Source organism: Strix aluco, chromosome 2 (genome assembly GCF_031877795.1).
Source record: "Strix aluco isolate bStrAlu1 chromosome 2, bStrAlu1.hap1, whole genome shotgun sequence".
In the NCBI taxonomy this organism is placed as follows: domain Eukaryota; kingdom Metazoa; phylum Chordata; class Aves; order Strigiformes; family Strigidae; genus Strix; species Strix aluco.
Window position 1 is genome coordinate 90,020,894 of NC_133932.1, and position 19,276 is coordinate 90,040,169.

The 19,276-nt window shown below is 40.6% G+C and overlaps 1 protein-coding gene and 1 long non-coding RNA gene across 7 annotated transcripts in view; one reads left to right on the forward strand and one right to left on the reverse strand.

Moving 5' to 3' along the window:
* The window catches only part of NDFIP2 (Nedd4 family interacting protein 2), a 47,155-nt gene extending 46,351 nt beyond the window's left edge, over window positions 1-804 (reverse strand). For 2 of the 4 annotated variants that reach the window (XM_074815462.1, XM_074815459.1), the window contains exon 1: window positions 678-804. In XM_074815462.1, coding sequence (XP_074671563.1) covers window positions 678-713 — 36 coding nt within the window. In that variant the 5' untranslated portion in view covers window positions 714-804. The remainder of the gene's footprint in view (window positions 1-677) is intronic. The other 2 variants (XM_074815460.1, XM_074815461.1) reach the window with 1 other exon arrangement.
* On the forward strand, window positions 105-18,917 carry LOC141919597 (uncharacterized). Of its 3 annotated transcripts, XR_012622017.1 has the most exons (5): window positions 105-128; window positions 5,977-6,074; window positions 7,050-7,079; window positions 17,019-17,340; window positions 18,366-18,917. It is a non-coding gene; the product is annotated as an uncharacterized LOC141919597 (long non-coding RNA). The 3 variants fall into 3 exon arrangements; XR_012622015.1 differs by lacking the exon at window positions 18,366-18,917 and having other exon boundaries at window positions 17,019-17,626; XR_012622016.1 differs by lacking the exons at window positions 105-128; window positions 18,366-18,917 and adding an exon at window positions 1,115-1,985 and having other exon boundaries at window positions 17,019-17,626.
* The last annotated feature ends 359 nt before the right edge of the window (window positions 18,918-19,276 follow it).

Here is a 19,276-nt window from a genome sequence, read left to right on the forward strand (position 1 = left end):
GCTTAAAGATGACAACACACATACGCGCATTACACTTTATCCCCGTGCCAGACAGCAACGAGCTGTTAAAAATAACAAGGTTTTAGAGCAGGAACGCCGCTTCGCTCCCAGCCACGTACTCACCAGAGGTAACTAACCCTACCCCGTCCCCCACCCCGCTCCGCGGCAGGCGGCAGCCGCCGTCCTGCTCCGACTGCGCGCTGCGGCCCGGCCCGCCGCCCCCTCACCGGCGGGGGACGCACTGGGGAAAACCCGCCGCCCCCAGACCGGGACCAACCGCCGAGGGGGAGGCGGAGGGAGGGGAAGGGGGGCGGGCAAAGGCGGTTTCCGTACAGGCCAGCAGCGCGGCCGAAGCCGGTCAGCCGCTCCTCAGAGGCCGAGCTGGCGGGGGAGGGTGGGGCGGGAGGGGGCCGCTCCCCCCGCCAGGGCCGCGCCGCCCGGGCAAGGTCCGGCTGTCAGAGCCCCACCGCCGCCGGGGCAAGGGAGGGGACGGGGCCGCACTCGGGCCCGTACGGGCACTGCAGAAACGCCCGGGGGTCCCTGCCAGACCCCCGCTCGGGGGAGTCGAGAACCGGGACGGGGAGGAAAGCGCCCTGGCCGCCCCCTCCCCCGCCGCACCGCCCCGACCCGGGGGGGAGGGGGGGCGAGCGGGGCCTCAATGGTGACGCTCCACTCACCACTTGGTAGCGGCTGGCGGGCTGGTGGTGATCCATCCTGGCCGCCCGCGGACACGCACAGACGCGGCCACCGCTCCTCCGACCTGCCCCGCGTCCCTCGGCCCTTCCCCCGCCCGCTCGACCGGAGCCGCCGCCCCGCCCCGCCCCGGCCGCCCACCGCGCCCCCCGGCGGCGGAGCCGGCCCGGGCACCGCCCCCCCGCGCCCCGCCCCCGCCGGAGGTGCCGGCAGAGCTACGCCGCGCGCAGGACGGCGGGGCGGGGCGGGGAAGTCTCCGCCCCTTCGCCGTGACGCCCCGCCCCACGCGTGTTCCGCCGCGCGTGCCCCCGCAGCCCAACCCCTTGGTCGCTGCCGGGCGCGCATGCGCGCTGCTGCCGCCGGGGGCGCATGCGCGCTGCTGCCGCCGGGGGCGCGCGACGGCGGCCATATTCTGGCGGAGCCCGTGCTGGCAGCTGCACCGAGGGAGGGTAGTGCCGCGCCGCCGTGCTCCCTCGCCGGACGCCCCAGCGTTGTACCTGTCCCAGGTTTCGGGGCTGCTGAGTCCGCGGGCTTCCCGCCTGTGGGTATCGCCATCTTCTCTGCTGCTGGCTCTGAGGGTTGCTGCCTCCTGTCGATCAGTGTAGGGCTGGTACAGGCCCCGGCCTTGCTGCAGGCCTGCTCGCGGAGCCGTGCTGGCAGCCGTCCTCAGCCTCGCCCCCGGTGGCATACACGGTGCCCAGCCTATGACCAGGTGTCTGCGCCTCAGCCTTTTCCCCACTTTTCTTTGCAGTACTGTTCTGTAAGGCTGTTCGGTCCCAAACTCATGCCTTGCTTAGATACTTACCTCCATGGGGTGAGAAGTAGGATGTGACCCAGAAGACATCTTGAGGACCTGGAGGATGATTTTGAATAGGCATCTGCATAATTATGAGTCATGAGCCCATTTGCCCTCTGTGACTTTGAAGGCAGAACATCATTGTATGACAAGAAAATGTGACTTTCTTCTGCCTTCCTCTTAAAACTGTTTATATGTTTATGACCTTCTGTGGTAAAAACAGTGAAAAACACCTTCACCTATAGTGGCATATCAGATGAGGATGACTCATTCCTAGGTTCCCAGTCTTTTGCATGTAGCTGTGGTATGAAACAATTTCGAAATAGCTGTAGATGCAGTGGGGAGGAGTGTTTGTACATGTACTGAAATATAACGCTTTCACAAAAGCAGTTTCTTGCTATCAGTAATAGCTTGCATGCAGAACTTTAACCTGCAACCCAGATCATCGCCTTTATCCAGGCTGATTGCTAGTACGGAGGCTGACCTGCACAGCAGGGTAAGTGTTTTTGTGCAGGCAGTCATTACTGATAAGCTGGGTGAGGACTTAAGGGAGTGGAGTTAAGTCCCAGTATGTATGCGTAGGAGGGCAGAGAAGTGGAGAGTGAGCTCAGAGTTTTGTTTCTAGACGGGGGTGGGAGTGAAGATATACAGGATCATGAGGGAGGAGGAGGTGGAAGCGTGAGGCTTTCTGCGTGTGCCTGGGACCTTGCCTGCAGCCCCGTATCTGCCTAATGCAGCGGTTACTAGAGCTACCCAAACAAGTTTGGAAAGTTTGGGCCTACTCTGTTGTTCATTGAATTTGTTATGTTCCTCATACAAGAACTCTGTTGCACATCAAAAGTCCTACCAGTTAGGAAACAAAGTTGGCAGAGATATATAGGTTATAAATGGATTAATATTATTATTTTCCTGACAGGATTTCCTCCTTCTTCCTCTTTATACATTATGAAAATTTCTATGTTTAATTATTCTGTCTTAAAAGGAACAGTTATTAGTAAAGGTCATACGGAGTTTAAGAATAGTTTGTACAGAGTACTACACTGTACTTCAGTTACCAAATAGAAGGAAAATCTCTTAATTATATTACCAGATTGCATGGGAAATGGAATTTGGACCATTCATGTAATAGGTTTAACTTCTAGTGTTTTCTACATTGTTAGAAACAAATTTCCCCAAAGTAAACTGTTTCTAAAGTGTTGCATGTGACATCTCAGCCCAAGAAGACATTTCCTGAAAAGTGGTGTACAAATCAAAAATGAAGTTTTGATCTGAAATTTTGAAAATGTCACCTAAGCTCCATGGGTTTTGTAAGTGGGTTTTTTTGTATCTCAGCTCTGTGGAATACGCTGTCCTAGAAGCTCCAGTTTGCATGCTAGTTAGTAGCTGCCAAATAGCATTTCAGTGTGTAAATGTTGGAATATAAGTAAGAATTTATTAAGGTGTAACTTTTAGTTTTGAACTTGTACAAATCACTTTTTTTTAAGGGAAGAAAGGCAAGAACGAGAATGTCTTTAATAGTGAAATTAGAAAATATCCCATAGAGCTTGGGAAAAGTGTCAGTAGAGGCAGGGGTAGATTCAGTAAAGGTAGTAAAAGTGTGTGGGGGGTCAGAGTTTTATATTTAGGGACAGATTTTGGATGGGTGATACAACTTATGAGATATACAGAGTCTCAACTTCTTTTTTTTCAGGAGTATTACCAGTGTACTTATGGGACTTATTTAAAGCCTAAATCAGTCACATTGTCTGTTTTGAGGGTATGTCCATCTTTCAGTTCTTACTCTTTCTGAAACATAGTAACTTTTTTTTAAAGTTATGTAACTAGATTATAGCCTATGTCATTGTACTGGTAGAGGCTACAAAAGGAAGGTTGTGCATTTCTGTCAGGTCTTTGTATTTTCAAAACAGTGTTATCTGTATATTTTAATTTAACTGTCTGGTTCAAGAGGTTTTGACTATGGCATAATATTAATCTATATTGCAAAGTAACTGGCAAGCATGAAGGCACCTTTAAATTACAGAACCACAGAATCACAGAATAGTTGAGGTTGGAAGGGACTTCTGGAGGCCATCTGGTCCAGCCCCCCTGCTCAAGCAGGGCCACATAGAGCTGGTTGCTCAGGGCCATGAATTTGAATGACCATGGCTTTTGAATATTTCCAAGGATGGAAACTCCACAAGCTCTTTGGGCAGCCTGTGCCAGAGCTCAGTCACCCTCACCATAAAAAAAAAAAAAGTGTTTCCTGATGTTCAGAGGGAAGCTCCTGTGTTTCAGCGTGTGCCCAGTGTCTCTGGTCCTGTCACTAGGCACCCATGGAAAGAACCTGGCGCTGTCCTCTTTGCACCCTCCTTGCAGGTATTTACAGACACTGATGAGATCCCCCCCTGAGCCTTCTTTGCTCCAGGCTGAACAGTCCCAGGTCTCAGAGACTTCCCTCACAGGAGAGATGCTCCAGTCCCTTCATCATCTTGGTGGCCCTTTGTTGGACTCTCTCCGGTTTGTCCACATCTCTCCTGTACAAAACACGTATTGAATGTGAGAAACGCGTATTTCAGAACTGTTAGGACTTTATTACTTACATGAACAAGTCATGTGGACTAAAACAGTTTAATGCTAGTTCTAAGATTTACTTTTTCAGTTTGACCTTCTTAAACTTTAAGGCCCTATAGTGGCAGTAATGGTTATCACTGTCTCCTGGATCCTGGCAGTAAATTGTTTATTGTGCAAGATCTGTATTTAAGGAAACATAGTGTTCTAAATAGCATGTAACAAAATAGTGTCAAAATGACATTTAAAATATTGCTTCAGATTTGTTTTAGGAAAGAAGAAATTTAATTGCTGTAGTCAGCAAGTTTACAACAGTTTAAACTTTGCTCCACCATGAAAATGAGCCAAGAAAAGAATCTTCTTGGTACTAGTTGCTGTTGCAAGCTCAATTCTGCAGAAAGTTGACCTGAAGGATGTGATCTGAATTCAGACAAGTCTGAATGTGATTGCACAAAGGCAAGCAGTACAGGACTGTTAGCAATTTAAAACCTGTTTTTCATTCATTATTCAATCAATGGCCAGCAAATAAGAAAACACTATATTTAACTTTACACTTCTTCACCTGTGTAAGGCTATTCAAATTTTTAAGGTTTTTGATGGAACTTACATAATAGGTAGATTTCCAAACTAGGTTAATTTTATTTTAATAAACATACATAAAACCAATACTGCATATTTATTCTACAGTTTTGTACTATTTCAAGTAAATATTATGCTTACTGTCCTGTTTTGCTTGTTGTACCATATAAAGAATTTAGAATAAAAGGTGTAGATTTCTGTCCAAAAACTGAACAAAAAAAAAATTTCAGTTTTTGTAGCTTCATTTTGCATCTTGAGCATTGGTTTTCAAACCTCTAATACAGATAATGTCAGTGGGAAATAAATAGATTTTTCCAAATCTAAGTCTAATGAAACGAATGTGCCTAATTTATTCATGGACTGACCTGAAACCACACTGTGACTTTACTATTTGTTTTCCCCGCTGTTTTCAAACTCTGTTTATAAACTATTTAGTTTTAATTCCATGTTCTTTTTTATGTAAACTGCACAAAATTTCTGATCTCCATATGGGTTTAGATAGCTACTTTAAGCAGGAAGTTGGCTTAAAGAAACCCCTGGGACTGAATTTATTAGGAAGAAATGGTTTTCTTCATCTTTTCTTCTCCATTTTTAGGCCACATAGGCAATGACAGAGCCATCATTAACAGGAACACTGGGCTACTTTTAAGATTGCATAGCTGAATACGGATTTTCAATTACACTGTCATCATCTTTGTTCAGTGTGACTAGACATGTGTATAGTCTTGTAAATCTGGTCCTTGGATATGTCCAAATACCATGTGGATATATCTGAACCAGCTTTGAGTGTCATTACTGCATCTCAGAGCTCAGGGCAGGAAACATCCCAAGTATTTGCCTTGGTCTAGGATGGATTTTGCAGGTTGCATGGATCTCTATACTTCCACACCTATTTGCCATTAGTCACAGAGACAATTTTACACTAGTTCAGGTGTATTCTGACAAACTCGTGCATAGCTGTACTTTGTCTAAATCGGTGGCATGGTCAGATCCCTATGTCTCTGTTGCCTCCCTTACAATTTACACTAATTACCTTTGCTGGCCACAAGCATGGTTAAAGCAGGAGACCACAGAAGTGAAGGAACATGATCCTCAATGCAGACATAGCTGTGCTTCCGACAAATTCGGGGAGCCAATGCTCCCATTAGCAGCAATACAGCTTCTTCAGTATAGTTTGCTGGTTTTGCAGAAAAAAAAAAAAGGCAGAACAAGTTGTCACTGAGAGATGATTGCTTAGCTAGTTTTGTGGAGTAAGCTATGAATCCAGAGGAAATGGTACAGAGTCCATAAATAAAGGCTGAGGCAGTGTGTGCTTGTCTCTGAGAGGGCATTCTTCTTAAAAAGTCTTATTTCCACATAAGGTGACACAAACTGGATGTTGCTCTGAAGAATGAATGCAAAGGCTGACAGCACTTCACACAGGTGACAGACAGGTCTAACAGTGAGTAATAATGATCTGGTAAGTCCCACCTCTTCGGAGAGGCATGTGTACTCTGAGAGAAGTCAGAACAAAGCAGAAGAATCACAGGAGTAAACACATGTGTCCCAGTTTGGAGCTGTTGTCTTTAAAACTATTTTGTCTTTAAAATCTATGAGTTTGTAAATATTTTTTTAAGAAGTCTTTTAATAAAATATAATCATTTAAATATTTGTGTGTAGCAAACACCAGTGGTGGACACTACCTAAAAAAACCACAAACAACAAAACCAAGAGGTAATTACAATTTTTAAAAATTTCTATGCAATAGTTTTTCAGGTTTTTTTCAGATACAGATCTGATGTTAAAAACCTAGTCTTGACAGCAGCAAAATGTGCTGTTATGGAAATAACTAATATTTAACAAACAAAAAAATCCCCACATGGCTTTGAAGTTGCCATTTAACAAATGGGATTGAATGGAATGTGCAGAAGTCAGGCAGAGTCAATAAAACTGATGACAGTAAAGTAGAAATACAGAATAAAGAATGTAACTATACACTAAACTGTGAAGGAATGTGGGAAATATGTGAGAAAATACCTCCAGTTAGAAAACAAAGAACACAAAAAAAATCCCCAAACGCTTGAGATCTGTTGGAAAAAAATGGTAAAAAATACAGATGCCAATATGCAGCATTTCCATTCTGATCTTGGCAATGCTTGTCTTTTTCGTACTATCAATAAGGTGTGATTAAATAGAAAACAGTTTTAGCGTGTATCCCTTAGGAAAAAGATTATTCAAATATTTGTTCAGCCATTAATCTGAAAGCTACCTTGTTTTTAATTTGGTTGTTTGCAAAAAATCTAAACAGTTAAGGCCTGCATGTTATCTGAAAATCATTTTGTTATACAACTAGAAGAGGAAAGACCAAGTAATAGATACACAAGTAACTCCATGATCTTGTAGTGCCAATATTGCTTTAAAATATTAACTGCAATGCATGGTCTTTGTCCTACAGGAACAGAGAGAAACTGAGTATATATTCATGGTAAGTGAATAGTAAGTCTAATGTATTGGCATTTCTCCTAACACTGATAACACAATATAAAAATCTATTTGAAAAAACTATAAAATGAAAATTATTTTTTCAGTATCAAAATCATGCTGATCATTCAAATTAGATGTCCTGTGACACACTGTCCTGTACGGTACTGATAATGGTCTTGTTCTAAATAACTTTCAGTCTGTTCATCATTATATATGTTTCCCATATATACAGCTCTTGAGCAGGCTTTATGCCCAAATTGATTTTCTTCTATATAAAATAAAGCTCTGCATAAATTATAAACCTCTTGTATTATAAACACAGAACAAAAGGGTGGTTCCTAATCCAACTGCATTAAAAATCACACAGTGCTGCGCTGTTACACTGACTCCTTGTAATGCTAGGTTAGTTTCCTTTGAACCTAAGTCAGAATATAAACAAAAATAGAGCATTACCATGCCATTAGCCACCACATCATCACTAGCCAGTTGTATCGCTAACTCAGCCTAAATTCTGACTGAGGCCCCGTGCCTCTAGTCTCCTGCTGAGTAAGCATTCTGTATCTTGCAAAGCACTTCAAATGACTTTAAGAGGATTTCTGACATCCATAGTTTTTACCTGTTAGCTAGACACACAAGCTTAGGTGGTGGTTAAAACTGTCTGAATATGACTGCTTACCTCAACAGGTAACTTGTTAAACATGGAGAAAAATGTTCTTTTTCACTGGACTAGCATGTTAACAGTCAAACAACATGTGTCCCACTGTCAGAATACACTGTGCTATTTCAGCTAGAGGCAGTCACCCAAATTTTATCCAGACACACCTCAGGAACTAGTAATACGCAAACACATAGTCACAACTGTAATTAAGATTGCTCAAGTCTTTTCCATACTCTTGTTTTCCAAAGAATGTAGCTTTCTGGAAAAAATGCCTGGTTTGCTGAATCTGAGTGGAAGTATCTGTCAACATCTGAGCTGACCTAGACTGCAGTGGCAGAAAGTAAAAATTAATTTTGAGAAATCTTCAATGACAATTTCCACTGAAACCAGCTTTTGTTCAATTGTGTGGTGCGTGTATATAGCTTTGGGCATGATATTTCAGCATTCATACCAGTTTTGAGGCAAAAAAGACAGTGCTATGCTTCAGTGTCTTAAATGCTGCTGGGAATGTACAGAGCTGCTCTGAACTCAGCACTTCAGTAATGGTTTGATCCTGCACATCATTATGTGAGTTCAGCTAAATGAAAGGAGGAAGACTTATCTTAAAATATTTGTCAGCTGTGCTGCCCAGATTTATTCCACCACAGAGCAGTTACCTCACCTAAATTTAGTTGTTTCTGTTACAGACATCTGCCTAGGATCTAGGTATCTGGATGTTTTTTATAGTGAGTGGAGAAAAACAGTAATTTTCATCATGCAGTTAATCTCATTCTAAGATAAATGCCTCTGGTCCTGTCACTAGGCACCACTGAAAAGTATCTGGCAGCCTTTTCTTCATTCCCTCCCTTCAAGTATTTATATACATGGATGGGATTCTCCTGAGCATTCTCTTGCCCATGCTGAACAGTGCCAGCGCTCATCCTGGAGAAGCCAACAAGGAAGGGTGCTCTCCTGGACCCGATACTTAAAAACAAGGAAGAACTGGTCAGGGATATGAAAGTTGGAGGCAGCCTTGGCTGCAGTCACTATGTGACCACTGGAGTCACAGGATCCACAAGGACCCAGGAGGAGGATCCCAAGAAGAGGAAGCAGGGCAAAAAGCAGGACTACAACCCTGCATTTCAGGAGAGCAGACTTCAACCTTTTCAGATATCTGGTTGGAAGAATCCTGGGGGTTATGACCCTGGAAAGAAGAGGGGTCCAGGAGAGCTGGTTGATTCAAAGCTCACCTCCTTCAAGCTCAAGAAGGGTCCATCCTGACAAATAGGAGATCAAACAAAGGCAGCAAGAGGCCTGCAGGAATGAGCAAAGAGCTCCTAAATTAATTCAGACATAAAAAGGAAGTGTACAATATGTGGAAGCAGGGACAGGTGACCCATGGGGTGTGCAGAGTCTATCTTTGATAAAGGTATGTTTCTCAAAAAAATAGAACAAGGTACTTCATCTCAGTGTTGAAGCTCTTTTTTTTTTTTGGTAGGATATCTCAACTGATTAGCCCTTTCTGTCTGGAAAGTTGAGGAAAAGGCTACTTAAGGGCTAATTTTGCTCATCACAGAATAAGGGGGATAAGACGAAAGAGGGAAAAGATACTCAGCGGTTAATTCTAGGCATAGGAGACTAGTCTGTACTTTTGGAACCATGTTCACATGCTAGTCATATTCTCTTGGAGGTGAAAACCTTGTGAGCATAAACCACCATGCTAGTTCTGCAATGTGGCCATAACAGAAAAAAAAACAGACGGGTGCCCATCTCAGAAAGAAGAATGAGTGACTGGGGATCAGGACCACGGCATGTCCAGCCATAAATCTATATCTTAATAAGTACATTGAGTAAGAATTAAGTGAGCTTATTTCCTTGTCATTTGGAATACTGCACAGTGAGAGCTTCCAGAAGTGCTGAATCATGTGCTGACAATACTGCTATTAAGCTGTTTACACTGGCAAATATAATAATAAGCAAGATGTTGGGAATTGAAAATGGGAGCCTCTGTAAAATCTGCAGGCAATGTTAAGTCTCAGAAAGAAGAGGAGATGCCAGCCAGGAGGAGAAACAGGTGAAAAATTATTTGCAGAAACCTTTGTAAACTTAGAAACCAACAGATGTGAGAAACAATATTGCCTAAGATGCTGACTGATACTTTGAGAGAGTTTGTCTGGAACTAAGAAATAGTCCTTTGCTCCCTATACCTACAGATCTAAGATTGCTTTCCTAGATCCTTTTTCCATTGACCACATCTCAGCTGCATTTGAACTCAGGCATGCATCATACTAGACTCGGACATGCATCACACCAAATTTCCTAGCCTTTGATATATACTGTACCAAGTTTAAACAGAAATGAAGCCCAGAATTGCAAGCTGAATGGGGCCTATAGTGTCTTCCAGCATTTTTTTCTGATATTTACAACTGAAGATGAAGATCTGGGTCTTGTGCAAGAATCCCAGCAAAAGTGAATGTAGCAGGTATAGTGACAAGTCAGCAAGTACTACATGAATATGGCTGTAACTCTGGTGTCAACAAGCAACGCAAAATGTTGCTTAACTCAGCACACAAATGTCCACTTGGAAGGACGTGCTGGTCTTGACTATTTCAACTCTGAGACAAATGTCCCAGTCATGAAGGAAGCATGGTATTTGTTGGGCTCATTCGGACAACATCAGAGTTACGAGTGATAGAAAAGCCGGTTCCAAATCCATAATGTACCAGTTGTTCTGACATATGAGCTCTCACATAGGTAAAGCATGTGTAGATAAGACCATGGTATCTGCATTTCAAAACAGTTTTGCCAAGCATGTGCTTTTCAGGATGTCTTTTAGAAACGCTATCTGATCTTAGCACTCTCAGAACTAGATAAAGAAAGTGTTAATAATTCACTCTCCTTGAAAATCAAGGGATGCGTTGCCAGGATTCCAAGCACGTTCAGGACACTATAGGTGGGACTGGGCTCTTCAAATGGCAGCATCTGTTTGCAAGGTGAGCTGAATAGCTCTCCTGACTCTTCAGCCTTACAGCCCAGCGCATACAGTGCTACTGTTACGATTATCAGGCTTCAGGCTCTGTGTTAAGCTGACAACACAGGCCTTAGGACATGTCAGGATTCACCTGGACTTGTCTTGACCTACCTGGAGGTTGGGTTTAGTTTGTTTAGCTGTATCAGCAGTTGTCTGATAACCAGGTGACTTACCTGATTTGTTTCAGCCTTTCTTAGCTATGTACAGTTGAATGGTGTAACGCCTATTGTAATATACATTTTTATAAGTAGTAAATACATGTAGTTTTTCTTTCTATAATGACCTATCTATAATGCTAGAATAAAAATGCAGTGTAGAGAAGCACAGGCATAGGATGACAACTGAAGCCTTGAAAGTGCAGACACAGGATGATAACAGAGGGCCCTGGGTCATAAACAACTCGGTAGTAGTCAGTTACTGACCATCAAAGGAATGCAACCTTGGGAGCTAGGTAAAACAATTTAGGTGTAACAAACAGAGCAAAGAACAGGAATCTGATATATGTAAAACATACCATACAGAGTAGATTTGGTTATAATATGGAAATGGGAACCAATGAATAAGGAGCAAGTGGACTGTGTTAGCAAGTACATAATAATGACACTAAGCAGTCCCAAGAGTAAGAACCAAGGAGTAAGAAACCATCAACACCAACATCATATTTCCAGAAAAGAGGAGGAGGAACCCCCCAACATCATAATTCTTCCATGGATGACTTGTCATGACACCCTCCTCCCAAGATAGAAGCCATCAATCTTAGGACATGATCTCTGTGTCACCAGAATGACAGTGGAAGGGTGAGCATAATGCTAGAGAAGGGGAAAATTACTACAAAGTTTGGGTATTTCGGTTTTCACTGTATCATTATTAAGTAATGTTTGGATAATTCAAACTATAATTGTTAGTATCATTGTACCCAGACTAATACTAATTCTTTGATTAGACTGTCAAGACTTTAATTAGACTAGCAGTAAATTCCCAGTTCTGTGTAAAACACGTGACCCACATGAACTGCACAAGTTCCACACTGGCAGGGGCAACCTAAGCTGTAATTTAAATGCAGCAAATTAGTAACAAGTTTATAGAGACTGTGGGCAACCTAGACTTATAAAATTTAGTGCAACTATCAACTGTATTGACTGATTTCCACTGACTGTAGTGGGAGCTTGGGCATCTAGCTCATAGATAGGCATCTAGCTATACCCCGTGTGCCTTCAAAAAGCTACAGAATGTGTGTTTTGACACTCTTATTGCATAATTGAAAAGATCCCAGACAAGTGCGAGAAGGATTTATTTTTCTGATACCAGGGGATTAGCAATGGATGGATAGATGCTAAATAGAAAGGATAGAGTCACAGAATCATGTAGGCTGGAAGGGAGATGCGGAGGTCAGCTAGTCCAACTCTCTGCTCAGAGCAGGCCCGATTAGATCAGGTTACTCAGGCCTTGCCCAGTCAAATTTTTGATATCTTCAAGGATGGAGAATCTGTTTCATTTGGAGTCCATATTTACTCCATTCTCTCAGTGTCAGAGGGAGGATGTTGGTCTAAATGTCTGTGGTGTTTTTTTCCTGACTTAGTATAGCTATACTGCTTTTGTACAATGTCAATTTTCTTCCTCCTTCAGCAGTTTTTGAAGATACAGTCATAATTCTGAGCAAGCACTCAGATGGAAGAAAGCTCCCCTCATATAAACTCCTCAAGTATTTTGTAGAAAAAGAAGCCAACGGACACAAAAAATTTGGAATCCTACCAAGGCATGAATATTTATAGCACCAGATGTTTGAATGAACTGGAAGACCCTTAACTCCATCTGAACCAGATGCCCATATGAACAGAGCTGAGAGGAGAAAAAGACAGCTTTTCAGGCTCTTTTCTGAATCAGAGAAATAAGAGTACCATTTAAGTAGGAGAGAGATATTTTTGTAATGGGGGTCTAGGGATATGTCACAGAATTAGCCTCTACTAATTCTGAGAAGGCTATTTATCACCAGGGTGATAAGTTCGGATTTAGCAAAGGAAAAAGCTGTATGGATCTTTGCTGTAACTTGTTACTCCACTGTTTCTAAACATTATACCTGACATTCATTACTGAAAAATATAGTGATTCATATGTCAGAGAGAATAATAGTGAATCAGTCTGTATTCAGGAAATTGGTGTGGGTATCCTCTATCTTTTCTCCAAATCTACCAGGCAAATTAACATATCCAATAGATCAAGTTGCTAATTCATTTCATTATTAGTACTGTTGCCCCTGAAGGTGAGTAATTTTAGTGTCTGTGTATGTAAACTCCATTAGAATTGGTTTACGTGATCATAACATCAGTCATCATGTAAGAGCTCTTAAATCTGCAAGACTTAGATTAAATACCTATACCAGAAAAGAAGTATTTCTATGCAAAACCAAATGATTAGGGCAATAATATCAATGAGTCAGAGCCTATCAATGGCCTCAATACTAAGTGACTGGCTTATTTCCCAACAGCATGAATAGGAGAAGTAAACCCACTAAGCAGTGACTAGGTTTTCTTTCATTCTTTGTGTCTTCAGTACAGAAGTCTGGCAATATTCAGGACACAAGCATAATCCCAACCGACATTGCTAACTAGAACATGTGTTAAATATGTGCACTATGTACACCACAGCTGGAATATTCATAGGCAAGTGCTCAAACTTGGTTCTTCAGAAAAATAAACCACTATATGTTGCTTTTGTATTGAATTTCACGCAGAGTTCAAGATTTGAAATACCTGCCTCCAAATCTGTGACTGATTTATGTCCACGATAACCAAGAAAAGATGCAGAACCACAACTGCTCTCTGCTGTTTTACAAAACAAAGCAAGGGAAAGTGAGTGTAATGATTGCTTGTGATTTTTGAGTAATCACTCCATGACTAAGTATCTCTTGTAGACTGTAAAATCTGTCAGGACTTTCCCTTCTTTTTGCTTCAAAGTGCAAGGTGTAATCTAATTTTCTCTCATAGTAACACACAGACAATAATACAATGTCCAGTTTCCCTTTCTGAGAGCAAAACAGTAGAGGCATCTTATGTGCAGCACCTCAGCACCAGATACCTCATCAAGAGGGTGACAATGGATGCAAAATGAGATGAATAGAAGTTTTCTTGTGTTTTATGAAAGCACATAAAGTTAGTTTTCTAAGGCCATAGGAGGATCTTAAATGTCTGGCTTGATTTTAAGACAGCTAAACACACATGTAGTTGATGGCAATGAGTGTTTAAGGTTATTTCTGAATTGCTGGTAAATGTAGTGGAATTGCTGTTGCTGTGAACCCTGCTGTAGAAAATTCATAAAGGCACAGGAATGAACTCTTCCTGAAGGACCATTTCCTTCCCATAAATTTCTATGGAACAAAAGCAAATTTCCTGCAAAAGATCTCATTCACCTCGGTGAGAGCAGAATTGGGTACCTGAAAAGGAAAGAGGATAAAAACAAGGTTACTTAGCAGCTAACTGTAGGGGGTAGTATGTTTTCCCTGTCTACTGCAGAAGAGCTACTACATTGTCTGGCATTCCCCTGAAGCAGTGTCCTTGTCTGCAGAGAGGCTGGATGAAAGCTCTTGCATCACCTTTTATCAGAGGGAGGCACAAATGCTAAAGATGTGCCAAAGTACACATTAGTATTTGATTTTTTAAAAATACCATTGTGTCCAAAGCTGAAGAACAAATAGAATTTTATATTTTCCTGTATTTTGGTACAATAATATGTTGTCACTTCAGCCAAGTATGAATAATTCATTCAGTGAATCTCTATCATTTCTTTCTAAATGAGCCTACAATAAGATAATAGTGCCTTTTGCAACAACAGTTAGTACCACAATAGTAGAACTTCCTAAGGTTAAAATAAGCAAGGCTAAAATAAACATCTTTGAACTGTAAGGGCCAGATACTTTGCATGTCCCTAACTGTTTTGATATGCCCAAAGGTATGAAGCAGCTCTAAAAACAGGATTTGTAAATCCCTCTGAAATAAATTCTCAGGTGTCATCAAGCTTCTATATTGCTTCGAAACTTTTTTCCCCACTTTTTTTTTTTTTTTTAAGAATTATTTTTTGGAATAAAGTAGATAGATATTCCATGAATCAGAACACAGATCACTGGAATTTAAAGAAAACATAGCTGTAAGACACTATTAACTTATGACAGTTATTAAGACTTGCCCCGGTTGATGGGAAAGTAAGGCTGGATTACTGCATTTATTTCCTTTCGTTGTCTCCCGTCATATTATAGTTGTACTACACAGCCAGATCAACTGGAAATGCTAGATTAAACAAACAAACAAACAAACAAACCCCCCCATGCTTTTTCCATCATTTGAGAATCTATGTGAGGGTCACCTGAAATGCCCTAGGATACTTAGGTCATCCTAACAGAACTTTGGGGATACCTCAGCTTTTTGAGGTGTCAAATCGCATCTATCTGAGAAACCTGAGGGCCTTTGAAATGGCAACTGAAAGTTGAGGCAACTGTAGCAAGTTTTTGTATCTTTCCTAATTCTCTTCCTTCTTCCACCCGGCTTAGGAAGCCCACACAGCAGCCTCTTAAGAAATGAAGAAGCAGCTCACAGTTGCAATTCATTTTATAATTGACAAAATTATGTTTCTGAGATAGCTTCTTTTAAAAAAAAAAAGTTCTCAAAGATCAAAAATTGACAGACTGGCTTAAATTGTCACAGAAACAAATGATTAGTAAATGAAACAGCAACAGGCTAACAACAAAGGCCCAGAAGGGGAAAATATTGTATAGATCCGTAACTATTTCCATTAGCAAGCTATTACAAAAAATGCCAAGACAAATAATGGGTCATTTTAAATTATGCAGCTGTTACATAAAGGAGGAAAGGTGTGTAGGGAGAGATAATATCCTGAAAAGAGGCTTTTATGCTTGCCTTTTTCCTGGTTCTAGCACTTATCTAGTAAATTAAAATCTCCCTCCCACAGACATTGCCTCATTTCTATTCTTGGTCTATCATGAAAATCACAATGCTACTTCCACACATATTTTATAAATCAAATAAATGGTAAACTTTAGAAGAGATAGAGCAAGAGATCAAGAATACTGAGAACGGCCAGGACTTGAGCTGTCAGATTCTCTTTCCTAGCCATTGTCTGGCTCTGTTGGAAAATACCTTTTTTCCTGGGATTTGTTGGATAATAAAAGTTGGTCCTGTAATATTCCTTCCTGGAATCTACCTGGGTTCCAATCAAGTATTAATGAAAAGTAAAAACTAGTCTAATAGCTTCTACCTCTCAACCATTTCATATTTAAGGAATATCTTTAGCTTGCATACTCATATTGACTTCTTTTCTGTATTAGATATGTAGAATTCTTAGATATGCTTTACATATGCAAAATGATAAATTCAGAAGATGCTTTGAAAGATTATGATGCCAGCTGGTGGCCACTTAACTTTTGTCTGTCAGAATACTAATAAGGGAAGTTGACTGTGAAGCTGTAAAGTGCTGAAAGGCAGTAAAAAAAAGAACAGAACCTTGGCACAATAAGGAATAGAAAAAAAATAGCTGAGTTGCTCATAAAATACAGTGTTTTGGAGGAATCCAAATAAAGAGGGATATCAGGTGATATTTATAAAACAGACTTGTGGATTTTAAAACTATGTGAATGTTATGGATGATCTTGATGCAAACAAAGAGGCCATTGGATAGTATGGCAACAGGAATGATATGAACAGGGTTTTGATAAAGGCTGGAAAAGAACAACTGAGAACTGATGTGCTTCAGAGGTCATATGTCTTTGGAAACAGAATCTCTGAAAAATATGATAAGGCAGAAGAAAGGCCAAGGACAGCCATGGCCTCTAGGTCATACAAAATGTCCTACTCCCTCAGGATCTTGTTCCCAAAACCTGCCAATAGCAGATGTGCAGAGAAGAGGGTAAGAACAAGACAAGTATCTCGTGACACATCCCCAGAATATTTGCTCAGCTCCCAGCAACCTGTGGTTACAAACTGTATGTACCATCTTTCTAACAGACCCCCATAGGTTTTTCTTCAATAAATTTCTTCATTGCTTTTTGAACTCTTGTGGCATTTTAATATTCTAGTGCCACATGGCCAAGACTTCTACACTGTATGAAGAAGTATTTCCTCTTCTGTTTTTTCTATCCATCACATTTATTTGATACCCCTTATGTATTTTTCTCAAAGGGACAATGAGCAGTTGATCTCTATTCACACTTCCCACCCTACTTATGTAGACTGCTGTCATCTTTCTCTTGGTCTTCTTTTTTTCAGACCTCCTAGATCTGAAAGAGCCAGTGAAGAGCTGGTGGTAAAAGCACTGCATATGAGGCTCTCTGAAGGAGATGGAGTAGGGCAAAAGGAATATGGGAAGATATCACTGAACTGGAGAAGACGAGCTGATGGAGAATGAAAACGGGCATCTTTTAATTTCTAATACTACAGTTATAGACCAGTTGAGGGAAGATGTGAGTAATCTTCTTAATTATCTTAAAAGAAAACACCTTCTTCTGGAAGCAAATATGGAAGAAATACTTTAAAAAATAAACTGAAGAGGAAATTAGATTGCTTGGGAACAGCAAGATAACACATACTGGTAAATCTCTTCATTAACTATAAAATGCATAAGATAACAAAAAGACTTAAGCTAGGTTTAGTAGTCTGAAGATATCTCAGTGGAACAGATGAATACTAACACATACCAATTTATGAGAAAGCTTGATGAAATTAAATCGAAAGATTATCATGGCATCTCTACCATTAATGCCATCTTCATTACATTATCCCAAAATCAAAGGAAATGAGAAGGGAACATCAATATGGGATTTAGAATAAATGTACCCCTGGGGGATCAAATATTTTACATTTGTCAGCTACTCAAGAAAAAGATGGAAAATACTATTAAATATATTGATTTTATCAAATGTGAAAATATGCACATTATGACATTCTGTAAAATAGCCTTGGGTTTTGATGAAAAATTTGGAATCCTAAAACATTTGAATGATAAAATTAGATGCTTGGAGCTGAAAAATGTACTATATAGATAGAGGGAGAAATCTCTCTTCAGTGTTGTGTCAGTTTATGAGTACTCTGGGATATGCTCTATCCTCTTTGAAGTAACTACTGAAAAATGATTTAATCAAAGGTAAACTTTTCAGAATATCACAACTGCAGAAGAGTTCTACCATCTTTTTAGATATGCTAATTATTTGGTTATCATAGGAGATACATATAACAGAAAAAAAATTATTGGATTAAGCTGACAAATTATATTAGCCACCAGCCTGTAAACATAAATATCAGTAAAGTAAAGCAATTTTAAAACCTACAAGCATTAACTGAGAATCATTTGGGGACAGAGTAAATTAAGGCCTGGGTGCACAGACAGAATGCTTATAATTATTCTTCAGATAATTTTAGCTCCAAAATTAATTGCAAAAGACTGTGTCATATAGAAGATTCTTAAAAGTTTTGTTTTCTATGGTTGGAACATTTGAGTAAGAAAGACAATTCAATATATTATAAAGTACCAGTTTATATTTGTGTTAGTGAATACTTTTTTTTCATTAAATTTATAGGAACATAATTGTCATTTGAATTTTCCATCCCTTCTTCCAGAATACCTTGAAATAGTAAATAAGTTCAAAAGGAAGGACACACTCAAATGTCATTTTCCTAGGAAACACGCTGATTCTTTCACTCTCCCTGGACATGTTTCCATTGTGGGTTTTTAAAGTACCATCACCCTTCAAAGACTGCTGAAGAATCTGTGTTCTTTAACAGAACTAAAAATCTGAGAAGTCGTACCAACCGAAAAACTAGAGTAGAAGTGTCTGATGCAATGCTGTACAATACTGATACAACTGTTTTTCTTACTAAAGCAACCTGAGGATTAATGAACATCAAAATACTTAGGCGCAAGTTATCCCCTTAATATTTTCATGGTTCACTAAAGCTAGAAGAAGCTGTGCACTTCAAGGAGTGAAATCTGGGCAGTGGGGGGTTTTTTCCCCTCTTGAGCATCTAACATGAGGATTTATTTTACATATTTGCAGCTTGAAAGTTGTTAGTTCATCTGCTAGTTTTTAGACATAACCTGCTTGAAAATGCTGTGCTGTAACTGTATAAACAAGTATGTAAGTATAAATAAAATAAGTATAAGCAAACCAAGTCAAGTCATTTATGTTGCTAATTTTGTCACAACTGTTTGCTGGTGATAACCTGAGTCTTTCTGTGTGCATAAATTCTGTGCAAATGGTCAGTGGAAGGAGCATTTCTGGGCACTGACTGAGCAGCCAGAGGAGAGGAGAGCCAATACAGTGCTTGGGGGAGTGATCCAGCTGGTAGCTGGCATGGCTCCTAGCCATCAAGTTTCCTCCTGCATTAAGGAAGAACTCTTTGCCCTGCGCTTGTTCAGTTATTCAGGCCAACATCTTTTTGAAAAATAGGTCTATAATTAGGCACTAAATCCATACATTCAATTTAAGCAATTGGACTTTCTGAATTGTCAGGCATCTGGAAATTTCCAC